This window comes from Toxoplasma gondii, chromosome Ia (genome assembly GCF_000006565.2).
Source record: "Toxoplasma gondii ME49 chromosome Ia, whole genome shotgun sequence".
Classification (NCBI taxonomy): domain Eukaryota; phylum Apicomplexa; class Conoidasida; order Eucoccidiorida; family Sarcocystidae; genus Toxoplasma; species Toxoplasma gondii.
The window spans coordinates 1,731,222-1,750,585 of NC_031467.1; the positions used below are offsets into that span (position 1 = coordinate 1,731,222).

General features: G+C 50.0%; 3 protein-coding genes across 3 annotated transcripts; 2 read left to right on the plus strand and 1 right to left on the minus strand.

The window, feature by feature from the left end:
• Positions 1-42: 42 nt before the first annotated feature.
• Positions 43-11,790, minus strand: TGME49_295468 (C2 domain-containing protein). Its single transcript, XM_018782276.1, has 15 exons — positions 10,611-11,790; positions 10,353-10,477; positions 9,681-9,880; positions 8,497-8,557; positions 7,353-7,788; positions 7,014-7,054; positions 6,406-6,537; positions 6,141-6,220; positions 5,070-5,262; positions 4,500-4,705; positions 3,738-4,091; positions 2,473-3,200; positions 1,731-1,885; positions 888-1,075; positions 43-114 (listed from the first exon to the last, which is right to left on the minus strand). Exons 1-15 carry the CDS (start codon positions 10,819-10,821, stop codon positions 93-95), a joined length of 3,132 nt encoding a protein of 1,043 aa, XP_018638529.1. The 5' UTR covers positions 10,822-11,790; the 3' UTR covers positions 43-92.
• A 2,015-nt stretch (positions 11,791-13,805) lies between these two features.
• On the plus strand, positions 13,806-15,568 carry TGME49_295460 (Got1 family protein). Its single transcript, XM_002371454.2, has one exon. It carries the CDS (start codon positions 14,719-14,721, stop codon positions 15,139-15,141), a length of 423 nt encoding a protein of 140 aa, XP_002371495.1. The 5' UTR covers positions 13,806-14,718; the 3' UTR covers positions 15,142-15,568.
• Positions 15,569-16,247: 679 nt separating this feature from the next.
• TGME49_295450 (sjoegren syndrome nuclear autoantigen 1 family protein) lies at positions 16,248-19,284 on the plus strand. Its single transcript, XM_018782275.1, has 4 exons — positions 16,248-17,614; positions 17,909-17,978; positions 18,272-18,348; positions 18,819-19,284. The coding sequence occupies exons 1-4, from the start codon at positions 17,507-17,509 to the stop codon at positions 19,014-19,016; spliced, it is 453 nt and encodes a 150-aa protein (XP_018638528.1). The 5' UTR covers positions 16,248-17,506; the 3' UTR covers positions 19,017-19,284.
• The last annotated feature ends 80 nt before the right edge of the window (positions 19,285-19,364 follow it).

Consider the following 19,364-nt stretch of genomic DNA (forward strand, 5'->3'; position numbering starts at 1 on the left):
AAGCCGGGAAAAGGCCTAGATTTCACAGTCCTTTTCGCTGACCTCAGTCTCAACTTCGATTGTCCACCACGGGTTAACGGACGCATCGGGATCTAGGGCCGGAAGATTTCGCGCCTGCAGCATATCGGCGTGGAAGTAGACTCGGCGGTAGAGTGGTGAGACAGCTTTGTTTGCGACAGAGCGACACCAGGCAGAGTCGGAGACAAAGCCAGCGAGAAGAGACTCAAATTCTATTCGCGAACCAACATGCCCTTGGCGGCGCGTTATTCTGTCTACGCCGCACATAACAGCACGCTCTTCGGGCCGCGGTACACTTTCCAGTTCCCAGTCGTCGCATACCACCAACTCTCTGCCAAGGAACATGCGGGAGACAGGAACGGAGTTCTCAAAGAAGAGAGCACGGAAAAATCAGAGATGGGGAAGGAAAGATGACGAGGACGATGGAGGAGGAGGAGGTGCGGCGGAAACTGGCGGCGCGTGTGACAGCAGCGACTGAAGCGCGGAAGCGGGAGTGGAGGTTAAATGGTGAAGAAGACACGCAAAAGTAGTGGACTGGGGACAAACAACTATGCATCATGCTTTCAGCGTGACTTCAGTTCCCGATAATCCATGTGCGTTGTTTCCTACTCTCAGGATTTCCGACACCCTTTTGCATGGTACGTCAAAAGGAACAACCACATATGTCGAAGCGGATTTCCTTATGTGCACTTCCTAGCTATGTATTTGCGGATACGTATTGGTCTGTACATTTCTGTTGCGTGTCTTCGTGAGCGCACGACCCGCTGGATTTGCCGGTAGCAACAACATGAAACTGCCGCTGTAAATGCATGCATGTAAACGTTCTTTCGCAAGCTAGTGAGGCCGTCTATGCGTGTTGTCAAACTTACTGCGCGCTTTCTCTCAAAGTCGGTCCTATGGGTGGCTCAGGTACCGAACTCGCGGAGGGCTCGCCTAGAGAGGCAAACCGTGCTGGGTCGTCAGTGATAATCGCGCGAGCCTGGCCTAGAAGGCATCCAGCGAACGTCGATGGAAACCAAGATGGCGGAAGGGGGGTGACTGATTGGTCCCAATGAATCTGAAAGGAGAAATTCCAGGCGAAAAGCAAAGAAAAGAACTGTGACACCTTCTAAGTCGACGGACAAAACCGGGAAGAGGCCCATTCGTCTAGAGAGAGCCCTCCAGTTCTCGGTGTCTGGGTAAGAATCCACATGAAGCATGTTTAAACGATCTGTAGATAAAGACCAAGTGCCTTGTACTATTTCCAAACCTGCCGTGAAATTCGTTTCTCGCCATCTACCCACGAGCATACTCGTGTTTGTTTTCTCTTGCACTGATCCATCGGACCGAACATCAGTACTGATCCCCTCAATCTCTCGAGGGCTTTTCGTATTCACCGTTAAATATGCAAGCGGAATACGTATGTATGATAAAGCGTAGAAATACGTACATATATGTATATATTTATATATACTGTGGGATATAAACTTCAGTGGAGTTGAAGAGACGGAGAGCATACATACAGACGCTGACAGGCTAATACGCTTGAGGAAACTCATACATAGCAATCACTGAGCAGCGGAAAGCGTTTGTATTTGTCTAATCTCTAGGTGTGTCCATCTCCTCATGTTTATTTTACTTAGATCGTGAGATCAGCGCTGACAAAAATTGTCCGCAGATATATTTGTAGCAGGCCGTGCCTCTTCTGTTTCTCGCCTTCCACTCCAACGCACCTGCGCCCATTTCATTTTTTCGGGGATCTTTGCTTGAGATGCCAGGCTTCCAGAATCGCGGAATGTGCTGCTTTCGCGTCCTAGAAAGCCTGGTCCCCTTTCGCTAAGGAGAACCGCAGGATGAGGAGGGGCGGGTTCCCCCGCTGGGTCGCGTCCTTGAAATCAAAGCAAATGAAACCAGAGCAGAGTAGTCTCCCACAATATGTCCGGCTGCCTTTTCATGTTTTTACACGAACAAGTGGTGTCTGCAAACCTAGCTACACTGGGTGATTCCCAATAGGGGTGTCAATTCCCCATTAATACAGCTTTTAGGGGACCGACGAGACTACACATAAACAGATCTCAACGCATGAAGTCAAGCGTGTACGTTGATACCAGGATTGCTGGCACATGCAACTGTTCGGCGAATACGAGTTGGCAGATCTCCGTTTCGTGCTGTCGACCCGATGATACAGTTGCACACGCCCTTCCATATATGTTTCACTATGCACGCTCACACATTTTCTGCTCTCCAGTTTATTTGTGCCTTCCATCAGCGTCACCGCGTCATTAAGGCACTCCCATTTAGCCACGCGTTACCCTTGAAGAACTGCTTCCCCGTTGGTGCCACGAGTCACTGCGGAACCGCGCACAAACGAACATAAACAGAACAAAAGCGCTAACGAAGAACGTCACTAGGCACAGAGACTCTGGTAATCGACAACAAAGAGAAGGCAACGGAGAACAAGCTCGTTTCCCCTACCTGCGGGTGCGTCCACGGCCGGGCTGACATCGTCGTTGTCAAAGCTGGCTCTTGTCATACCTCTTTCCTTGGCCTTCAGAAGCGCTTGGGGGGGAGGCCAGCTTTTATCGTCTGCCGACGTGCGGAATGTGCCCTCGAGAAAGCGTTTGACCCTTCCAGAGCCTTGTAGAGGGAGGCGACAAAAAAGTCGAGGCGGAATATCTTCCTCTCCCACCGCGACGATGTAGAGGTAGACCCACTGGACCTTTGGAAGGAGATAGACAGGTTCGGAAATGCGCTTCACCCAAGCATTCAGGAGTGATTCGGGGTAGTCGATATCGTTCTCCAATCGAGAGGGACATGAACCGTGCTGAGGGCAAGGATCCCCTCCCGTTAATGAGTCTCTTGCGGCATTTCTTTCTGCATAGCCACTGTCGCCTGCACCCGCTCTTTGGTACGCCTCGACTGAGCGGCCTTCCATTTCACCGCGTGGCTTGCTCCAGTTGTAGAGGCGGAGGATCCCGCGGGAATTGACGTATCCTGGGAACTCTAGGAGATCGAAATTGGCGTCGGGGATGTCATTCATGTCCCGGCTGCTCCGTAACCCCTCTAGATCGCGTGTGAGCGTGCGCCTTTGCGTGGTCTGGAGCCCGAGAAATCCAACTCTTTTCCGTTTTTCTGTGTCTGCGTCGTCTGGCAGCTCAAGGAGACACCCCGCCACCTGAACCAGGAGGCTCACTTCTCTCTGTCTGGGAAAGGGAATCAAACAGGCAAAACAATACGAAAAGGAAATGGCTCTGGTGAAGGAACGAAGACGATATAAGGCATAGTGTGACACGGAGAAACAACCAGGAGAGCGAAGCCTGAGAGTAACGGACCCTTCCCACTGAACTCAAAAGCAATGTAGTCCTGGAGATTCTTGAATCTATCCACATCATTATCGATCCATCTCTATGTGCACACAGGCGCACATGCATACATGCATAAATACATACGCACACATACCCGCATACACTTATGAATATGTACGTATACAATAGCCGCTTCTGCTCGTATACTGCTCGCTTCAATAATACATCTGCGGCGGCATTAAAAGGAACAAGAGACCGAGAATGTCACTCTTTGTCAAAAGACAAAACAGGAGAAGTGACGCATCATTGTGCGGGTCACTTTCGCGTGTGACCATGAGAAAGTTCCCACACGCGATGGACTTATGCAAAAGCGAGAACCTCCCTCCTCTGCCGGCTGGCGACCTCTGGAAAACGCCAGCCTGTGCTCTGTCTCACCTGTACATGCCGGGCAAGTAGAGACCTCTGGCAAGCTGGACTTCGATGCGAACTGGAAGGCCGACTTTGTCAGGGAAGGGAGGCCAGTCTTGCCTCCTCATTCTCTTGTTGTCCACGAGGACACACAGAGAGCCATGGTACGTTGATGGTGGATCCAGGCCTCCCTTCAACATCATGGAGTTGAATTCGCCTCGGGCTCCCTCAAAACTGCCGCCATACATGTGCAGCCACGTGGTGCGTCCCAGATTTGCGCGGAGTAAGCGTAGACTGCCCACTTGCTCTTTCAGCAAACTGTTTCCAAATAGAAGAGGTGAATCCGAATCGTACACGTCCAGGACAAGCTTCTGCTTGCGCCTGAAGATAAAAGGAATGCGTCAAAACAAAGATGTGGGAATTGCCGCAGGAGGAAAAAAAATCAAACGAAGAAGACAGACGGTGATCAGTTGGTCTACATCTTTGAGGAGATATCCTGTGAAAGGAAACAGCTGCGCCACACGAACATGAAGCATTGATCATAGACCGATAGTGTTATTGCAATGTTATGTTTACAAATACGTACCGCTGATACACGAATACCATCATAAGCATAACTGCATCATTAATAAACATACACGTGCATATAGCACTAGAGAGAGAAGAAAACACACGTACGAAAACGTTTCTTCGTCCACACAGCACGTCATCACGGCGAGTAGGTGACGTTTTGCCAATGCTTCTTTCATCAGTCACCCAACCATGAAATCTGTAGGAACATGTGCTTACGAGTTCTTAGGCATTCGAATGGGCACAGGATCCCAAACGCACTCTCTCTGTCGGTTGCTTTTGACCGTCGTACTCCATGAATTCGTCTTGTCTGTACAGTTTGGAGAAGACACGACGACGAAGGGGTCGGAATTATCCCACTGGCACCTATTGTAGTTTTTGTCTGTCTTTGGGAAAAAGTCGCCGTAGATGTAGACGTAGTAGGTCTGAATGCAAACGAGCGACAATGGCATGAAGGCGAGAGACCATGAATGTGTAGAGGAAAGCGGAAAGACTCCAAAGACAGATAACTTGACCGAGTAAAATGGTGTGCTCCTAAATGCAGCATTTACAGTGGCAGGCACCACGGCGCTTACATACTTCTGTTCACAGTAGAAATGCACACGCACGCGACTCAGGTATGGATATCGTAACGCAGATATGAAGGGCCGGCACGCATGTGTGAAACAGGACCACAAGGCATTGCCGAGTCCAGAATATGTGGTTTGTTTCTCCTCGTCGCTTTCCGATGGCATGCCATGTTGCGTTCGTACGCACCTAATCTGTTCAGGAAAGACATTATCAACTTACGCCATCTCTGTCTTTCGGTCTTCGCACGGGCGCATGCGCTCGCTGTTTGCTTTTTTCCTCTTCTGTCGTAGGAGCAGCCTCATTCTCCTGGGCTGCTTCCTGGGCTTGCGCCGTGCTATCTCTCGCCCGCAATGTTGATGGCTCGAGTTTCTTCTTTTGAAGATTCGGCGGCCGCACAGCTAGGCCGCGTTGTCTGGGTGAGAGAGAAAGCGAATAGCATGAAAAAGATAGCGCATGTGTAGAGGCGAAAAGAAAAAACCTCAGGCGTTTATCCTAAGAAAATAGTGGTGCTGAACGTCCTGGTCGAAGAACAACCCAACGTTGGCTGAATGCAAACGAAAAGACGACAAATCAAGGGAGTTAGAGCAGGAAATACAGATATCTGCGTGGATGGAAATCTGTCGGTCCGAGAGTGCTGCATATATACATATATATAAATATTCACTGGCTCCGTGCACTCAGCTAGAGCAACACGGACTCACATACACGTTTATGTCAGCATACACGTATATCGTATCGAACCGGGTACGCAGCAGCAAATGCAAGCGATAAAGAAGAAACATTACTCCTGTGTATAGAAGAATCCGTTAGCAAAAATATGTGCGTCCATGTATGTACTCATGCATGGAGGCATCCATCGACTCACACAGTGTACTTGAATATGTAGTGCAAAACCTGTGCATAGGAGTATTTTCATTCCACTTGCTATGGCACGTTATAATAAGTGTCGCTACCTCTAAAGTGGTAAGCAGAAAGATTAGAGGATCAGAAGACCAACCAAAAAAAGGCGCTAGCAGTGCGCGAGAATTATTTGGAGTTTGGGCTAGAGAACCTGGTTCTATGCAACGGCTGATTACGGGCGCGAATCCTTGAATTCTCGTTCTACGGATACACTTGCACGCATGCAGCGGCGCGTCTTTATATACGTTCCTATTTACGATACATAGTAAGAAGGCTCGCTTGTTATAACAACTAGGTACCCGCTCGTTCTTTCCCTTTTTTGGTTCCTAATCTCCGCTATCCTCGTGGTGGTTTCAAACTGATGAGACAACGAACAAAATCTGCGCGTACACAGGAGGGGGGAAGTGATAAAGATCGACGAGCTCTCTTGGTGTTTCCTTCGCTGTAAAGATGTCGACGTGTAAGAGGACCTACAGAGGAAAGGCAAACAACAAGGTGAAGAGCGAAATCGAGGGCAAAGCAAGCATTTATGCAGTATGCAATAATTTGTGTAAGCATGTTTCTTCCCGCGTTCTTGCTTTCCATGACCCTTGCAAAGTCTCAGAGTTCTGTAATCCGTTGGGAAGGAGCACTAAACCGGTCTTAAGGTCCTCACCTCACCAACTCCCATTCCGGAGGCACTGAGAAGTATCGCCCTAGCAGCCCATGCGCATACTTTGGCCTCGACGCAGAAATCACGGATCTCGTCGAGAGGGAACTCCCACGCTCCAAATGGAAGAAACTGTGACTATTTCAAAGACAACAAGACGAAACGTACAAAGGAGAAACGCCTCTTGCGTTGTTCTTACACCGCTTGATCTCAGGACGATGTCTGTTTCCTCCACTTGCTGAAACATAGCGAGCTCAGGTGACTTACGAAGACTTTACCATACACGAGAACACGCCAAACCGGACTCTGCGCTTCGATTTGGATTTTATGCTGCCACAACTAGATACGTAACGCATAACCTATGGCTGATGGCCGCACAAATAATTTCACCTGCCCGCAAAAGGGTACGTGGACTCAAGACAAGTCGAATAAACGTAAAGGCATGCAATTATGTGCAGTTGTATCCGCTGTAGAATTACATGTTTTCATGCATTCACGCATACACGCGCATATATGTAATGAACATATATAAAACTGTGACAGATGAACTGCGTTGATGAATTTCGATTCAATTTTTCCGGAACAAGCACGTGTTTCCACTCTTCGTTACACACCTCCGGTTGACCCGTGTGTGCTCGGCGCCTCTCCTTCTTGTCTGAGGATAGAAATGGAGCCATGCGCAGCAGTTATTTTCGCCAGCCCTGACAAAAGACACTTCAGTGTGTACGTCACCCCAGAATTTTACTTATCCAGAATACCTCAAGAAACACAGATATGCTCATTTCTCTCGGAAGAGCTGGGTGTCTCATCGCTCTTCGGAGATTAAACGAGCTTGTCCTTCCGAGGCAACGATCGCGAGCATCGGCACCACAAATAATCCGAAAGTGTTGTTTCCTTTTCGCCCTCCTCGGCGGTGTGTTGAACGCAGGGAATCGTGTTCCAATGTGTTTTACCTCTCCGTCGAAGAGTCAGCTCGTCCTCATATTTGCTGTTGTTTGAACGCTGTGGAGTTTTCTCCTTGTCGATGGGCACCCCGTGAAACGGTGCTTCTGTCTGCTTCTCCTTGCTTGCCTTATTCTTGCTTTTCGCGTTCTGAGTTTTCAGGTCTGAATTGTCTCTCGCCTCCGCAGTCGGCGCGGCCACTTCGGCCGCAGAACTATGGCGCGCCTGTGCAAGTCTCTCCCCCTCTACTTCGCCGTCCTGGCCCTCTTGCTTTTTATCCTCATTCCCCGTCCCATGAGATAGATTCGCTACTTGTTTTCTCTCCTCGGCTACTGCCTCGGCAATAGGATCTTGGATATTCACTCTCACACTCGTCACGGGCACACTGTTCTCGTCTCTGGTGTGTCGTTGGAGATAGAGCGATTTAGCTGCGTCCAGATCGTCTTCCTGTTTTGTAGCAAGAGAGAAACAAGCACATTTGGCAGAACAAACAAACATGGAAAATAGTGGCAACACATAGACATCTTGCTTGGATGGAGGCGCGCCGTCCAGGACGGTGTACTTGAGTGCACTAAAATGTGGCAGTTCGCTGGTTTTCTAGGAAAACACGAATCGGGAACTCACAGTATCTACCGTAGTCGGCATCTTGTGAAGGTGAAAAAGGATATACCAGAAAACCCACCACCACGTTCTTCACAAGCAGTGCCTTGTGGCGCTATGCCTTCCAACCACAAAAGTCGATGATGGAGAGACGCTGACAGGTCAACATTTCCGACACGGCAGTCGCTGCAGAACTTAGCGAAAAGGCTTATGGGTCTTGAAAACACAGGCAGGGACATGCGACGGACTTCTGGAACTCAGTCAAGGAGGAAGTTAAACGAACAGAAAAGAGGAGAACTGAAAGAGTCCTCAGAATCTCGAGAGAGAGGTAACACATACCACAGAAATCCGGAGGGATGGAAATAAACAAGGGACGAAGATAACAGCGGTCTCAACTAACTTAACTGTGTCCCTGAGAGATCAAGCAAGATGACAGCAAATGTTTTTCGTGCGTGTCTAGATTCTGTTCGACTCGAAAGTGTAGAGGCGATCCAATACTGGCCAGCACCTCTCGAGACGGCTGCAACAGGGTCTAGAGCCACGTACAGTTCTTACATTTCCTTTTCTAAGGATCCATTCTAGCTTAAGACGGTTTTGAATAAGATCCTCGATCGTGCTGTTATACAGAAAAAAAGATAACTGAGATCCCTGGAAAAACAAGAGAGAAACAGGAGAAAACAAGAGACCATGCATACATGTGAATTGTTTCAGATATGTAGGACGGAAAAACAACACATGCGAGGAAGACCAGTATTCTGTTGTTCGCTTCGTCGTAGAACTTCTGAGACGGAATCCGTACCGCTCCCCTCGGACCGTATGCAAATCGAAATCCTTCTGGGCGCCCCAGGCCCGTCAGTTGCGACTTGTCACTCAGAGACACGCGAATAGCTGACAGCGAATCTTCCGGCACCGACAAATGACCGGACTGTAAAAGGCGCAACAACAGGGCAGCACATGTTCTTGGAAACCGGGTCTGTGGATATAGAAAACGAAAGACTCAACAGTGCTCTTTCCAAGTCTTCTAAAACATCAAACAAGCAGGGTTTTCCATAGATTCTATGCATTCGGCTTGCTACCAACGAGCCATGAAGCAAGCGGCGCAATAAACGATGGGAGTATCGTAGGTCAATCCATCAAGCAGACACTGTGTTCACGGAGATTATGCACAGCATAGGCTGACGCTAATCGTGTAGGTGGCCCTCGCTTGCAGAATACAAAGTCAGAGTTTTCGGAAGGAGAGCAGTGCTGTCAGATACAACGTTTACGGAAATATGAAGTCTTTCTGCATTCTCTTCAGTCCTGCTGGGAGCCTCTGAAAGATGGGGGCTCTATGTGTATACATATAACCCTCTGTCCATATACACCTATTACAGTGAATTTAAGAGTAATTTCAGTCTCGCAAGAGTCGGAGCACAGACACCAGATGAACAGGTTGTTAGCATTGAGGTACAGTCCGCAGCTGATGATTCGCATGCCCACGCCTTCGAAAATTACGCCGTGTCGGTATCCATCGTAGGTCCCAGCCATGAGCCCAGTTGTAACCACACCGCAGCAGACGAGAAGCTCTGCTGTACCACGAGAGATGGTGGGTCAGTTTTCAAGAATCCTCCTGCAACTTGAGATGCAAACGCACCTCGAGAATAAAAACGCGGACAGTGTAGTCCTGAGGACTAGCAGCCTCGCCTCCATTTTCTCCCATTTGCTTTGACAGTTCGAGAAGATCTGGCTGATCATCTAACCTGTCCACAATGTGGTACAGCACATTGATGCGGCTATTTGGAGCTTTTTTGAGGAATGGTGAGAGGACATGCCGCAGGCGTATAGTTTCCTTCTTGATCTTCATGGGTGTCTTGGGGATCTGAATTTCACAATCACCGAGTTTATCCCCTTGACAGCCCCAGTCTTGGTCGTAAATGGTTATCCTCATGACTCCAGGCTCCTGATGGAGACACGCGAGACAAACAGAGAGAAGAGGGAAACAGAAACGTGGCAGCAGCGTGCCGTGAATCGAGAGATGGCGCGGCTCATAAGCGCAGACGACACACACCTTAGCAAGAGGCCCACGGTGTCCTCATCAGGGAAACAAATTCACGGAGTCAAGAAATGCTTTCCTTCTACGCAGCTGGACTCGGAAGAACGCCAAGAAGTCTCGGCCTCAGTAAATGACCGGAAACGAGGGCCATCATGTGCACTGTTGATTACTGCTGCCTTTCCTGCGGTTAAAAACACCGAAGCTGGTCTCCAGCATGACCGAAGCCCTCTTTTAAGGGCCTTGCCAGTGAAGTTCGGGAAGGTGATACATAGCCAGAAAGGCTTTCAGAACGAAGCCTTTCACCCGTCCCTAGTCCGGAATTCTTCAAGAAGAAGACCTTAGTACACATGACGCGGTACAGATGACGTGTCTCACTTACTTTAACTTCTGTCTCAACCAGATAATCCCACACAGGGTTGAGCGTGGCCGTCTGGGGGGGAGAGCAGAAAACTTGGCCGCCAAACCGAACATCGAGGTACGGGTCCGATGAGCCCGAAGTGTCTCCTGGGGAACGCAGAGAGACAGTCAGCAGAAACGGATGGTTTACTGTGGACGGCATGTGGCCGAACCTCTTGGATGATGTGCGCCTGTGCCGAAACAGGCACCTTTTCCACCTCAAAACGAGATGAGGACATACCAGGTGCGAGGTCTGTACCGGACAAGCACAGCATGCGAAGGTACAAGGGGCCCTCTTGAGGAGGAGGTGTATTCACAAATTTGTCATTTGGAGCCTCGAGCTTCGTTCGGCAGGCATCGAAGATACTCGGAACTCCAGTAGTCGGATAGCAGCTGCCTCCGCCACCGGCAGCTCTACCAGACATGGCGGTCATTAGGATGAAAGCTGTCATGGTGTATTCACGTAAGAAAAGTCCCGAATCCGAAAGGGAAAACAGATGCTGACGACCGTGGGGGAAGTCTGTCCCCTATGAGGCACAGCCGCGTGTAGACTTTCACCGAAAGTGTCGAAGGACCAACAAGAAACTGCAGTAGAAGCGAATCAGAATGCTGTTGCAGTGTTTTGAGCGCATTGTCGTAGAACTGCGGTGGCGCAAAAAGGCGACGAGACGTTGAAGAACCCTCTTATCTTCGGAGGCGCGGATTCAAGTGGGAAATGGCTACCGCGCTTGTCGGAATCCCACGGAGCTTGCCCGTCGGCTGAGCTCAGCTTTAGTGAATTCCCATCAATGTGGGAACGAGTGAGCAGAGAACGCGGCCGTCAACACAGATTCCGACCACGTAATCACTAAGTCGTCGACACTCAAAAGAACGAGGGCGCGACGGTTAACAACGTGCGCTGCTCTTCTTGTCTCTCTGATCTCTTGGAATCTGTTTGAGACGGGAAACAGACTCGCTAACAAGAGAATAAAGGACGGATCCCAACAGGTCGTCCACTGGCTTGATGTGACATTTAATGTCAACTATGTGCCGATGAGGCAATGGGTAGTTGGAGATACGTCGAACTGCTGTCTTGAAACAGGCGAAAGTGGTGCCTATTCTCGCCTGAAGGTCACCAAAACGTTCGCGGCTTGACAAGACAGAATGTACTGTCACTCATGAACATACAGTGGACCCTTTGAAAAGATAACGTGCACCACTAGATCTGCCACGGAGCCCGCGAAAGCTGTGAGACCCCGTTTATTGTGCGTGTGTGTGATTTCCTTGGGCTGAGTTCGCGGAGGCTCGACACCCATCAAAAGCAGAGAAGGAAAGCAAGTGCGAAGCAAGCAGGACAAGGAACACGCACGGCATGATCACCCGATAAATGCAGGAAAAAGTATGAATCACCGCTCAGCCTCGACAGTCCCTTTCTACCCACGATGTGTTTTCAGCGTAAGAGAAATATGGCAGTAGCGTGCTGCAAAGTTCGTGCAGTCACCGGGACTCAATTGCAGCGGTATGGTGCTAGCTGTGGCCAGGTCCGGCTCTCCCTCCACATGAAGTCGCCTTGAATATTGAGGCCTTTTTTATCATTTCCTCCAAAACTGGACGGCTCTTGATTTTCTCGAAACACACAGGCTCTCTTCAGTGACGAAACAACGGCAGAGGGATCACTGGAACCATTTTTATCCACACCGCATTCCAGTGCTGAGACAGTTGCTCAGTTGTTTAACATCGACGCGCGAGAGGATGAGTCAAAAGTACATGGGAACACTTGCATGTGAGTATCTCTTCTCACACATTCGCGGCACGTTATTGAGAGAATTCGAGAATGTCACATGGTGGAAGCACCACTACCTGGCAGATTTCCGAAACGCTCGCAAAAACGAGGTGCAATGCACGATCGATCTACGGTCCCAACAGCCACGCGCCCCGGGCAGATATTTTTGGCAATCCTGTCTTCTGGAAAACACCACTGAAGGGAAGTAGATCCGGCAGCTTACCGTATATCTGATGACCAAGGTCCGAAGATGATTTGTAAGCAAACTTTCCTCGGAAAAAGAGATCGCGATGCCTGCTGAGCAAGACCCCTCGCGAGTTAACAAGCTAAAGGTGCCAAACGACCGGCGAGCTTGCTACATCGCACATTTATAGGAACACTTGGCGTACACAGTTCAGTTACACCAACAGGTGCGAGGCATTCGGATGTCGGCAACAGATGTTGCTTTATTGTACAAGTTTCATCAATGTGACGGCACGTCTCCGCAAATGATTAACGCGCCACTTCTTATTGAGGGAGCAGCGCATCATCGCCCCGTTCTCCACTCCTCGAATCTCATCTCTGATGAACGTCCCCGTGCTGTGGGCACTTTCCCTCCAGAGACAAAGACACCTCCTCAGCAAAGTGATATCTACCTGTCCCAGCGACGGGAGTCACGGACTGTCGGGAGTGCTGCGGCTAGCAGCTGACGAGGTTGTGTAAGAGCATGAAGACAACCAGTGTCCTCCCACAGTTGACGCTTTTGTGCTCTGCACAAACCGGCAAAGCACCTAATGTTCGTATCACGTAGGAAACGGCCACAACTGCTGGCCTCCCCAGCACCTTGCGAGCTTCGTCACGTAGTAAACCAGCGTCATCTTGAACGGATCTTGCGTTTTTCCCTGTTAGCTAGTGACGATATAAGAGACTTTGAGAAGTAGCAATCGCCAATCGCTTTGCGATAATACGGACACACAGGAAAGATGGTCATTCCGTTATTGATCATCAGCTGGCGCCAACATTTTCCCGAGATGACAGCAGACGTAGACAGTGCCAATACTCCAGTTCCCACTGTTCGTACAAAGAAAATGTGTGACCGTAAAGGTTAGTCGCTACGCTGAGAACGACATGCATAACTATAAAGTGGATAAATGTTTGGCACTACAGTGTGCTTGAATAGCTGAAGTAGCGTTTCCGTGTCCTCATACACCTAAATGAAACGCCACGTTGAGGCTCACTCTTGCTCTGTCTAGACGCTGCCAAACACTCTGTCGAATCACAAAACTCGAGGATGCAGGGACACACAAGCAAGGTGAAACAACCACAGGAGAAAGGCACTCAAAACCAGAAACAGCGGCGGCGTAGATCCGCTCGGTCTGCCGTCAACTAGAGTAACAACTGCCGTCGTTTTGTTGCTTCTCCCATCGATAAGCTGTCGTTCTTCCCTTTCTTGTCTCTATTCATTGGCGAGTTTCTAAAGTGTCTAGTGGTATCAAGAGAATGCTGTGTTGCAAGTAGGAGTAAGGATCTTCAGCGGTTTGGATGGAGTTCGGCGTGAGTTCTCAGCGCGTCTACCGTAAAGTCGGCACGGCTTGATTCATGACCAATCCGCCAACCACACCATCCGCGCCGACATCAAGCTCATTGCAAGACACACACCGTCAACCCTTCACGTGGCGCAATGTTTTTCGCTTCTTTTTTCTCGTTAGGTAGCCTTATTTCCTGCTGCGGCATTTTCGTGGCCACCAGTACGGGTTGTGGAAGGGGGGTGCATGTGTTCGTCCCCCTTTTCGTACCTCTAGTCTGTGGGTGGCATCAGTGTCTGCTGCCTTCGTAAAGCGCTCCAAGGTATTGATTTTTGGTCTAGTATTGTGGCGAAGTCCTTTCCCTACTTTGTCATCTATATCGGGGGCAACTGTCTCGTGGAGAAAAGACGACATCCGAAACATGCGTGGAAACACTTGCCAGTTGCAGCTGAACAACTGCCCCATCTCAACCACACCACACTCGAACGTGTTTCCGCGCCGGCACGAAGAAACTAGTAACCGTTTTTGCCGTTTGTAGTCAGGAGGCGAGAGAAGCTGTAATTTTGTAAGTATTTCAGCAAAGTTAATCTCGAGTTGAAGCGTGCTTGTCGCAAGGTTCCGAGGGGGCTGAGACGTCGCTACCTCGTTCCACATTGAACAGCTGGGAGTCCCAGACGAGAGTCATTGCTTTGCATGTTGACAGCAGCGAATTTTTGCATGCCTTCGAGGGCAGTTCGTTTGTACGAACGTCGCAGGACTCTTCATTCCTCAATGCCTGTGCCTCTACCGTCTCGAAAAGTACAAGCGTCGCTTCTTATCAGGCCCTTCCACGGGTTGCTTCACCGTGAACCCTGTCATTTCCGTGTGTGAAGAGAAACCTGGAGGGGATTCCCCATACTGGAATTTCTCTCGGAGATACCGTTCGTCGTGTACGGGTTCGTCCCCAATTCTGCATGGTATAGTGATATTCAGCATTGTGAAACTTTCGATAACAAGAGAGGGGGCTACTCGCAGATTCCGCGGAACCGGCGTCTTTCGACATTTGCGTCTACTCAGACAGTCGGACAGGGGAGGCTACGAGGATGCTCGACGACAACCAGAAGATCGGGGTGGCCTTTTGCTGCCTCGGTCTGTGCCTCGGAGGAGTTGGGATTTTCCTGTTTCTTGATCGGGCCCTTTTAACTCTGGGGAACGTTGCATTTCTCTTCGGTCTCGTGCTGCTTTTGGGGGTTCGGAAGACTCTTGCGTTTTTCTTCTTGCGTCCGGAAAAGCGACGCGCTTCCTTGACTTTCATCATCGGCGTCGTTTTGATTGCACTTGGTTACTCCTTGTTCGGGTTGCCCCTTCAGCTGTACGGCCTGTTCCAGCTCTTCTCCTCCTTCCTTCCTCAAGTTCTCTCAGCTGCTCGCCTTTCCCCAATTGGCTCATGGATTTTGCAGCTCCCCGGTATCAAGCAGTGCACCAAGTGGCTTCTGGATCGGGACAAAAGCCGCTTGCCGTATTAATATGAGCAAAGAATCTCTCCTATCTGTGCACCGTATTGTTTTGCGAAGGTCCAAACGGTGGATGTTGCTGAAAGGCGGTGCTTTTCGTATAAGGGATACATGCAAAAGCACTTGTCCAAGGCTTTCTCTTCTGGACGAATGGTAGACGGTGACTTCTTTTCCGAAAACAATTCAATAGCTCTGAGTGCAATGTGCTTCAAACGGTCTGGCATTTGTTTTTCCTCAATTTCTCGCTTTTTGCTGCCTGTCACCGTTGTTTTTCCTTCGAACTGTTTCTTCGCTTTTCCATACATCTTCATCGTGACCGGACTGCCCCCAGGCGAACTCCGTCGCGTTTCTTGCACATTCACCGACGAAGCTCTGAGCTCCGCTAATATCAGACGGGCTAGGATCGCATTTTCTGTTCGGGCACACAAAGCAACCAGCTTACAGATATCTTTTTCGATGGTACGCCCCGAGTGCAACTCCCTAGTGTGAAGAACAGGCATGCCGAGTGTTCCACCGGCGGTGTTCCTTGCACTTCAACGTAGAATGGGGTGGGTAGCTTCCATCGGTTCTTGGGGTGAAGTCAGGAAGTGGAAGGCTGTTTATTGGCAGCGATAGGCCTGTTGGAGAGCCGATGTCAGGGTGACCTTCATTAGGACAGCACACTTCCTGGATCACGAGGATCGCGCATCACAATTTTCGGCGTGGCATCAGCCAACAACAGAGTGCTGGAAACCTTGTGTTACACCCAACGTCACAGAATCACACACACAAGTCTCTCGCAGGCCACCGTACTTCAGTTTTCAGAATGAGGCTTAAACTGGTAGCACATGGGATGCAACTCGACAGCTACACATACTTTTATTAAAAATTCCATGGGAGCACTGACAATCTGACTGGAATGTATACCAGCAATTGCAGATAAACGGTTTCCAAATCGTAGCGCATGTCTCTTCCATACATCTTCATTGCAGGGGTAGTGTCTAGGCACATGAGTGCAGCGCCGCGATAGTGTTGCGGGATTGCCGGATGTTCCTGCCGGTGGGCCGGTGTCTGGGATGTTCCGTGTTGTCGTGAGGATACGTGCGGAACAACTAAATGCTGACCTGAGAGTAGCATGTGATTTGCTTTTGGTAGTTGCACATGTGTGAGATCGCTTCGCTAGGCAGCTGTAAAGCTTCGAAGGCACGCATTTGGTTTTTATTCGAGATCTTGCAACAGCAAAGGAGTGCCCAGTGGGCACAGCTCACGTACCCGACATGACCTCCCCCCCCCGTCGGCTTCTCAGAGCAGAAGTTCACCTATGTTAACCCCGCCATCCCAAATCGGAACTTGTCCTAGAAAGCATCAAACGGTACTGCCCTTTGGGATGTAACACAAAGGGAGCTGTAGCATGGCTGTCGTGCTGGACTTGCGACCGAAGTTCTTCGGAGCTAAGGGTGCCGACGTCTGTGGCTTTAACTGGTTCAGTCCTGTAGTATTTACGGAGGTACCGACAAGTCGTCTTGGTGAATCCGCTTCACTGTGAGTCTCTCCTCAATCACATTTCAATGGGCTGAATCTGACAAGCGCCATTTCTCACATTCGCCAAAGTTTAGTAACCGACACCTGCTGGCATTTAACTCTCTTCCCTACCCCCCCCTTTCGCTTGGTGCATGCAAGGTCTGCCCTGCAGCAAGCGTCCATCGAGCAGGGCTGGGTGAAGGATGTCTTCCACACAACGCGACGCTCTTGAACTCGTGAAGGTGTTCACCGTAGACTGTCTTCTCAAATTATGTTTAGAACGCGCAATGATTAGGCAGGAGTAAAGGGTGTGTGGGGACATTTATTGGGCGGGCCGCAGATGCATGACGGACAGGATTTTTTCGTGTAGCTGTTGCCACGTCTTCCTGAGTGCTTGCCGCTCTAGGTAGCAGTAGTGGACTAAAATTGTCAGGTCCTCTGAATCGCTCACCGTGCATTATCTTGTCTTTTGACGATGTCGTGCTTTCTCCCGAGGGCGGTCCCTGGTTTACCCCGATTTCCGGCGTTCCATCCGGACTTCTCGTCACAGTCTAATCCTCCCTCGCTGGGCTGAAGTGGCTGCCCATCAAAACAGGTAGCGATTGACCCCGTATATCAGATTCCCATTTCATGAGACTGTTTTTTCTGTCATGCATGACTCACGCGGCGCGTAGAGGCATTCTGCTGCTGATTTATGATGTCTAAAGTCGAAGAACTACGGACCAGAATTTTTGCTTTGGCTGAGGCGTTGGGAATTGAAGCCGACGCGTCCTGACCGAGTCAATATCAGCCACACTCGACAAGTTTACTTTGATTCTGCCTTCTAAAACGGGATCAGCGGACTGACAGGGGGTCACATGCCAGAACGATTTTCAAGATGACGAGCACAACGAACTCCAACTTACACAACTACAACCACGAGCTCGTTGCGTGCATTGATGACCTCCGCCGCAAGCGCGAAGAGGTCCACCGCCAGATCATAAAAGTAGGCGCAATTCCTGGTCCAGCGTGGACAAGGTCATTTCGACTGTCTAAGCGAATGTATCATATTCTTGTTTTCTTTATAAGTGGTCTCATTCGTGTGAAACGAACAGCTCTGGGAGCGGTCTTGTTGCCTCAGTGCACAAACGCCCGCGTCGCTCCTTGGGCTGTCTCTGTTTGTCATTCATCCCGTAAGTCAACTGCGGCACGCTCTCTGGAGTCTGCCCATCTCAGACAACTGAATCAGTGCATCTTCAAAGATGTCACGATTTTTTTCACGTTTCTGTGCATGTCTCAGGAAGAGGAGGATAGAGCGAAAGTGCAAAAGGAGATCGCGCTTCTGCAGGAACGGCTTCAGAAGCTCAATGGTCAGTTTTTCGTCTCAGAAATGAGGAGAGCGCGAGAGTTGATTGCCTTCTGTAATGCAAGAGCTGCATGCAACACAGTGGCCTGATGCCGCTTCACGGGGTACAGAGAAGCCGGCTTCCATGTTTCGTCCTAATCCATGTCCGCAAGAGCATTGTAAATTGCAGACGCAATATGCGGTTTCGGGTCGAAGTCTGTGGACACAGGATCCAGGGGGGGTGCTTCACAGACACGGTTTGAGGCTGCCTCTCCTTAGAATTTTGGGCCCTTGGTCGTGTGAGTGTCCTGTTTTCAGATAGTATAACACGCAAGATCCAAGCAAGGAACGAGTACGACAAAACCATCTTGGAGACAGAAGCAGCGTATACAAAGGTGCGTCCCTATGAGGGAACTTTCAACTTCATCGGCCCGAAGTTTCCGCGCTGGGGTTTGTCAATATGTGGTGTCTTTCACTTTGTGGCCAAGCATTACCAATTCGCGCTGGACCGCGCGTTGCGTTACAAGCTGTAGCCGCCTCTAGTGCACATGGTTAGAAGAAGACTGATTTTCCAGGAGTGTACTGGAGTAGTAGGGAATTTTCTTAGCCGTCTACCGTTGTGTCTACGCGAGTAGGCTGATCGTGTCCACACGGACTGTTTTCATGAAGCAGTGTCGGCAGGAGTTTCATGTGTATGCGACACTGCTGTCACAGTTGAGTCTAAACTGCCAGCTTCAATTGGCACTGCGGTGCTTTGTGAAGATGGGGTCTCTGAAAATCCCAAAGATGGGACTCTCTTCGTCATGCAGCTTTTGATCTGCTGTTACCTGAGGAGCGCCGCGTATTGTTTTTGCTTTTTCTCTAGATTTTAGAATCCGCGCAAACGCTGCTGCACGTACTCAAACGCGAGTCGGTGCATCTGGGCAGAAAAACGTCTGGCGACCGGGCGGAATTGCCTGGTATTGGCATCACGGGAGTTGGTGTGGACTATTCCCCAAATAGCGTGTCGGAGCTGTCGCATCGACGGGCGGAGAAAGGGAAACCCACAGCTGGCGCAGGATGAACGTATCTGTCGGATTTCCACCAACTCTCCGCACCATGTTGGCTGCCGTGGGAGTCGAATGAGCGCACTTCAGTCTTCATGGTATACTTGTTTTGTCTCTCGCAGAGTGATGGCTTGCAGCATGGGGTGACTTGCGGAAAGAAGCGCGCGTTCTGACTTGCCAGGCGCATCATGATTGTTGGAACACTGTGCTTTATCCTCTCGCACGTGTACTTTCCCTCGCCTGAACAACCTGAGTCTCGTTCAGTGCGTGGGGGGTGGAGGGTGACAAGATCGGTATCCGTGCTGCGTGACGCCGTAAAACAAAAGATACGATGTCCCCTTTGTAGTCTTCCGGTATTACCTACG

Bases quoted from the DNA above. Each gene is read 5' to 3' on its own strand.
- TGME49_295468 (XM_018782276.1), bottom strand. From the start codon at position 10,821: ATGACAGCTTTCATCCTAATGACCGCCATGTCTGGTAGAGCTGCCGGT. The intron at 9,881-10,352 runs GTAAGTGAGACA...TGTCTCCATCAG, and splicing joins TGGTTGAGACAGAAGTTAAA to GAGCCTGGAGTCATGAGGAT. The intron at 8,558-9,680 runs GTTAGATGATCA...TCTGTATAACAG, and splicing joins CTGTACCACATTGTGGACAG to CACGATCGAGGATCTTATTC.
- TGME49_295450 (XM_018782275.1), top strand. From the start codon at position 17,507: ATGACGAGCACAACGAACTCCAACTTACACAACTACAACCACGAGCTC. The intron at 17,615-17,908 runs GTAGGCGCAATT...TGCATGTCTCAG, and splicing joins TCCACCGCCAGATCATAAAA to GAAGAGGAGGATAGAGCGAA. The intron at 18,349-18,818 runs GTGCGTCCCTAT...CTTTTTCTCTAG, and splicing joins CAGAAGCAGCGTATACAAAG to ATTTTAGAATCCGCGCAAAC.
- TGME49_295460 (XM_002371454.2), top strand. From the start codon at position 14,719: ATGCTCGACGACAACCAGAAGATCGGGGTGGCCTTTTGCTGCCTCGGT.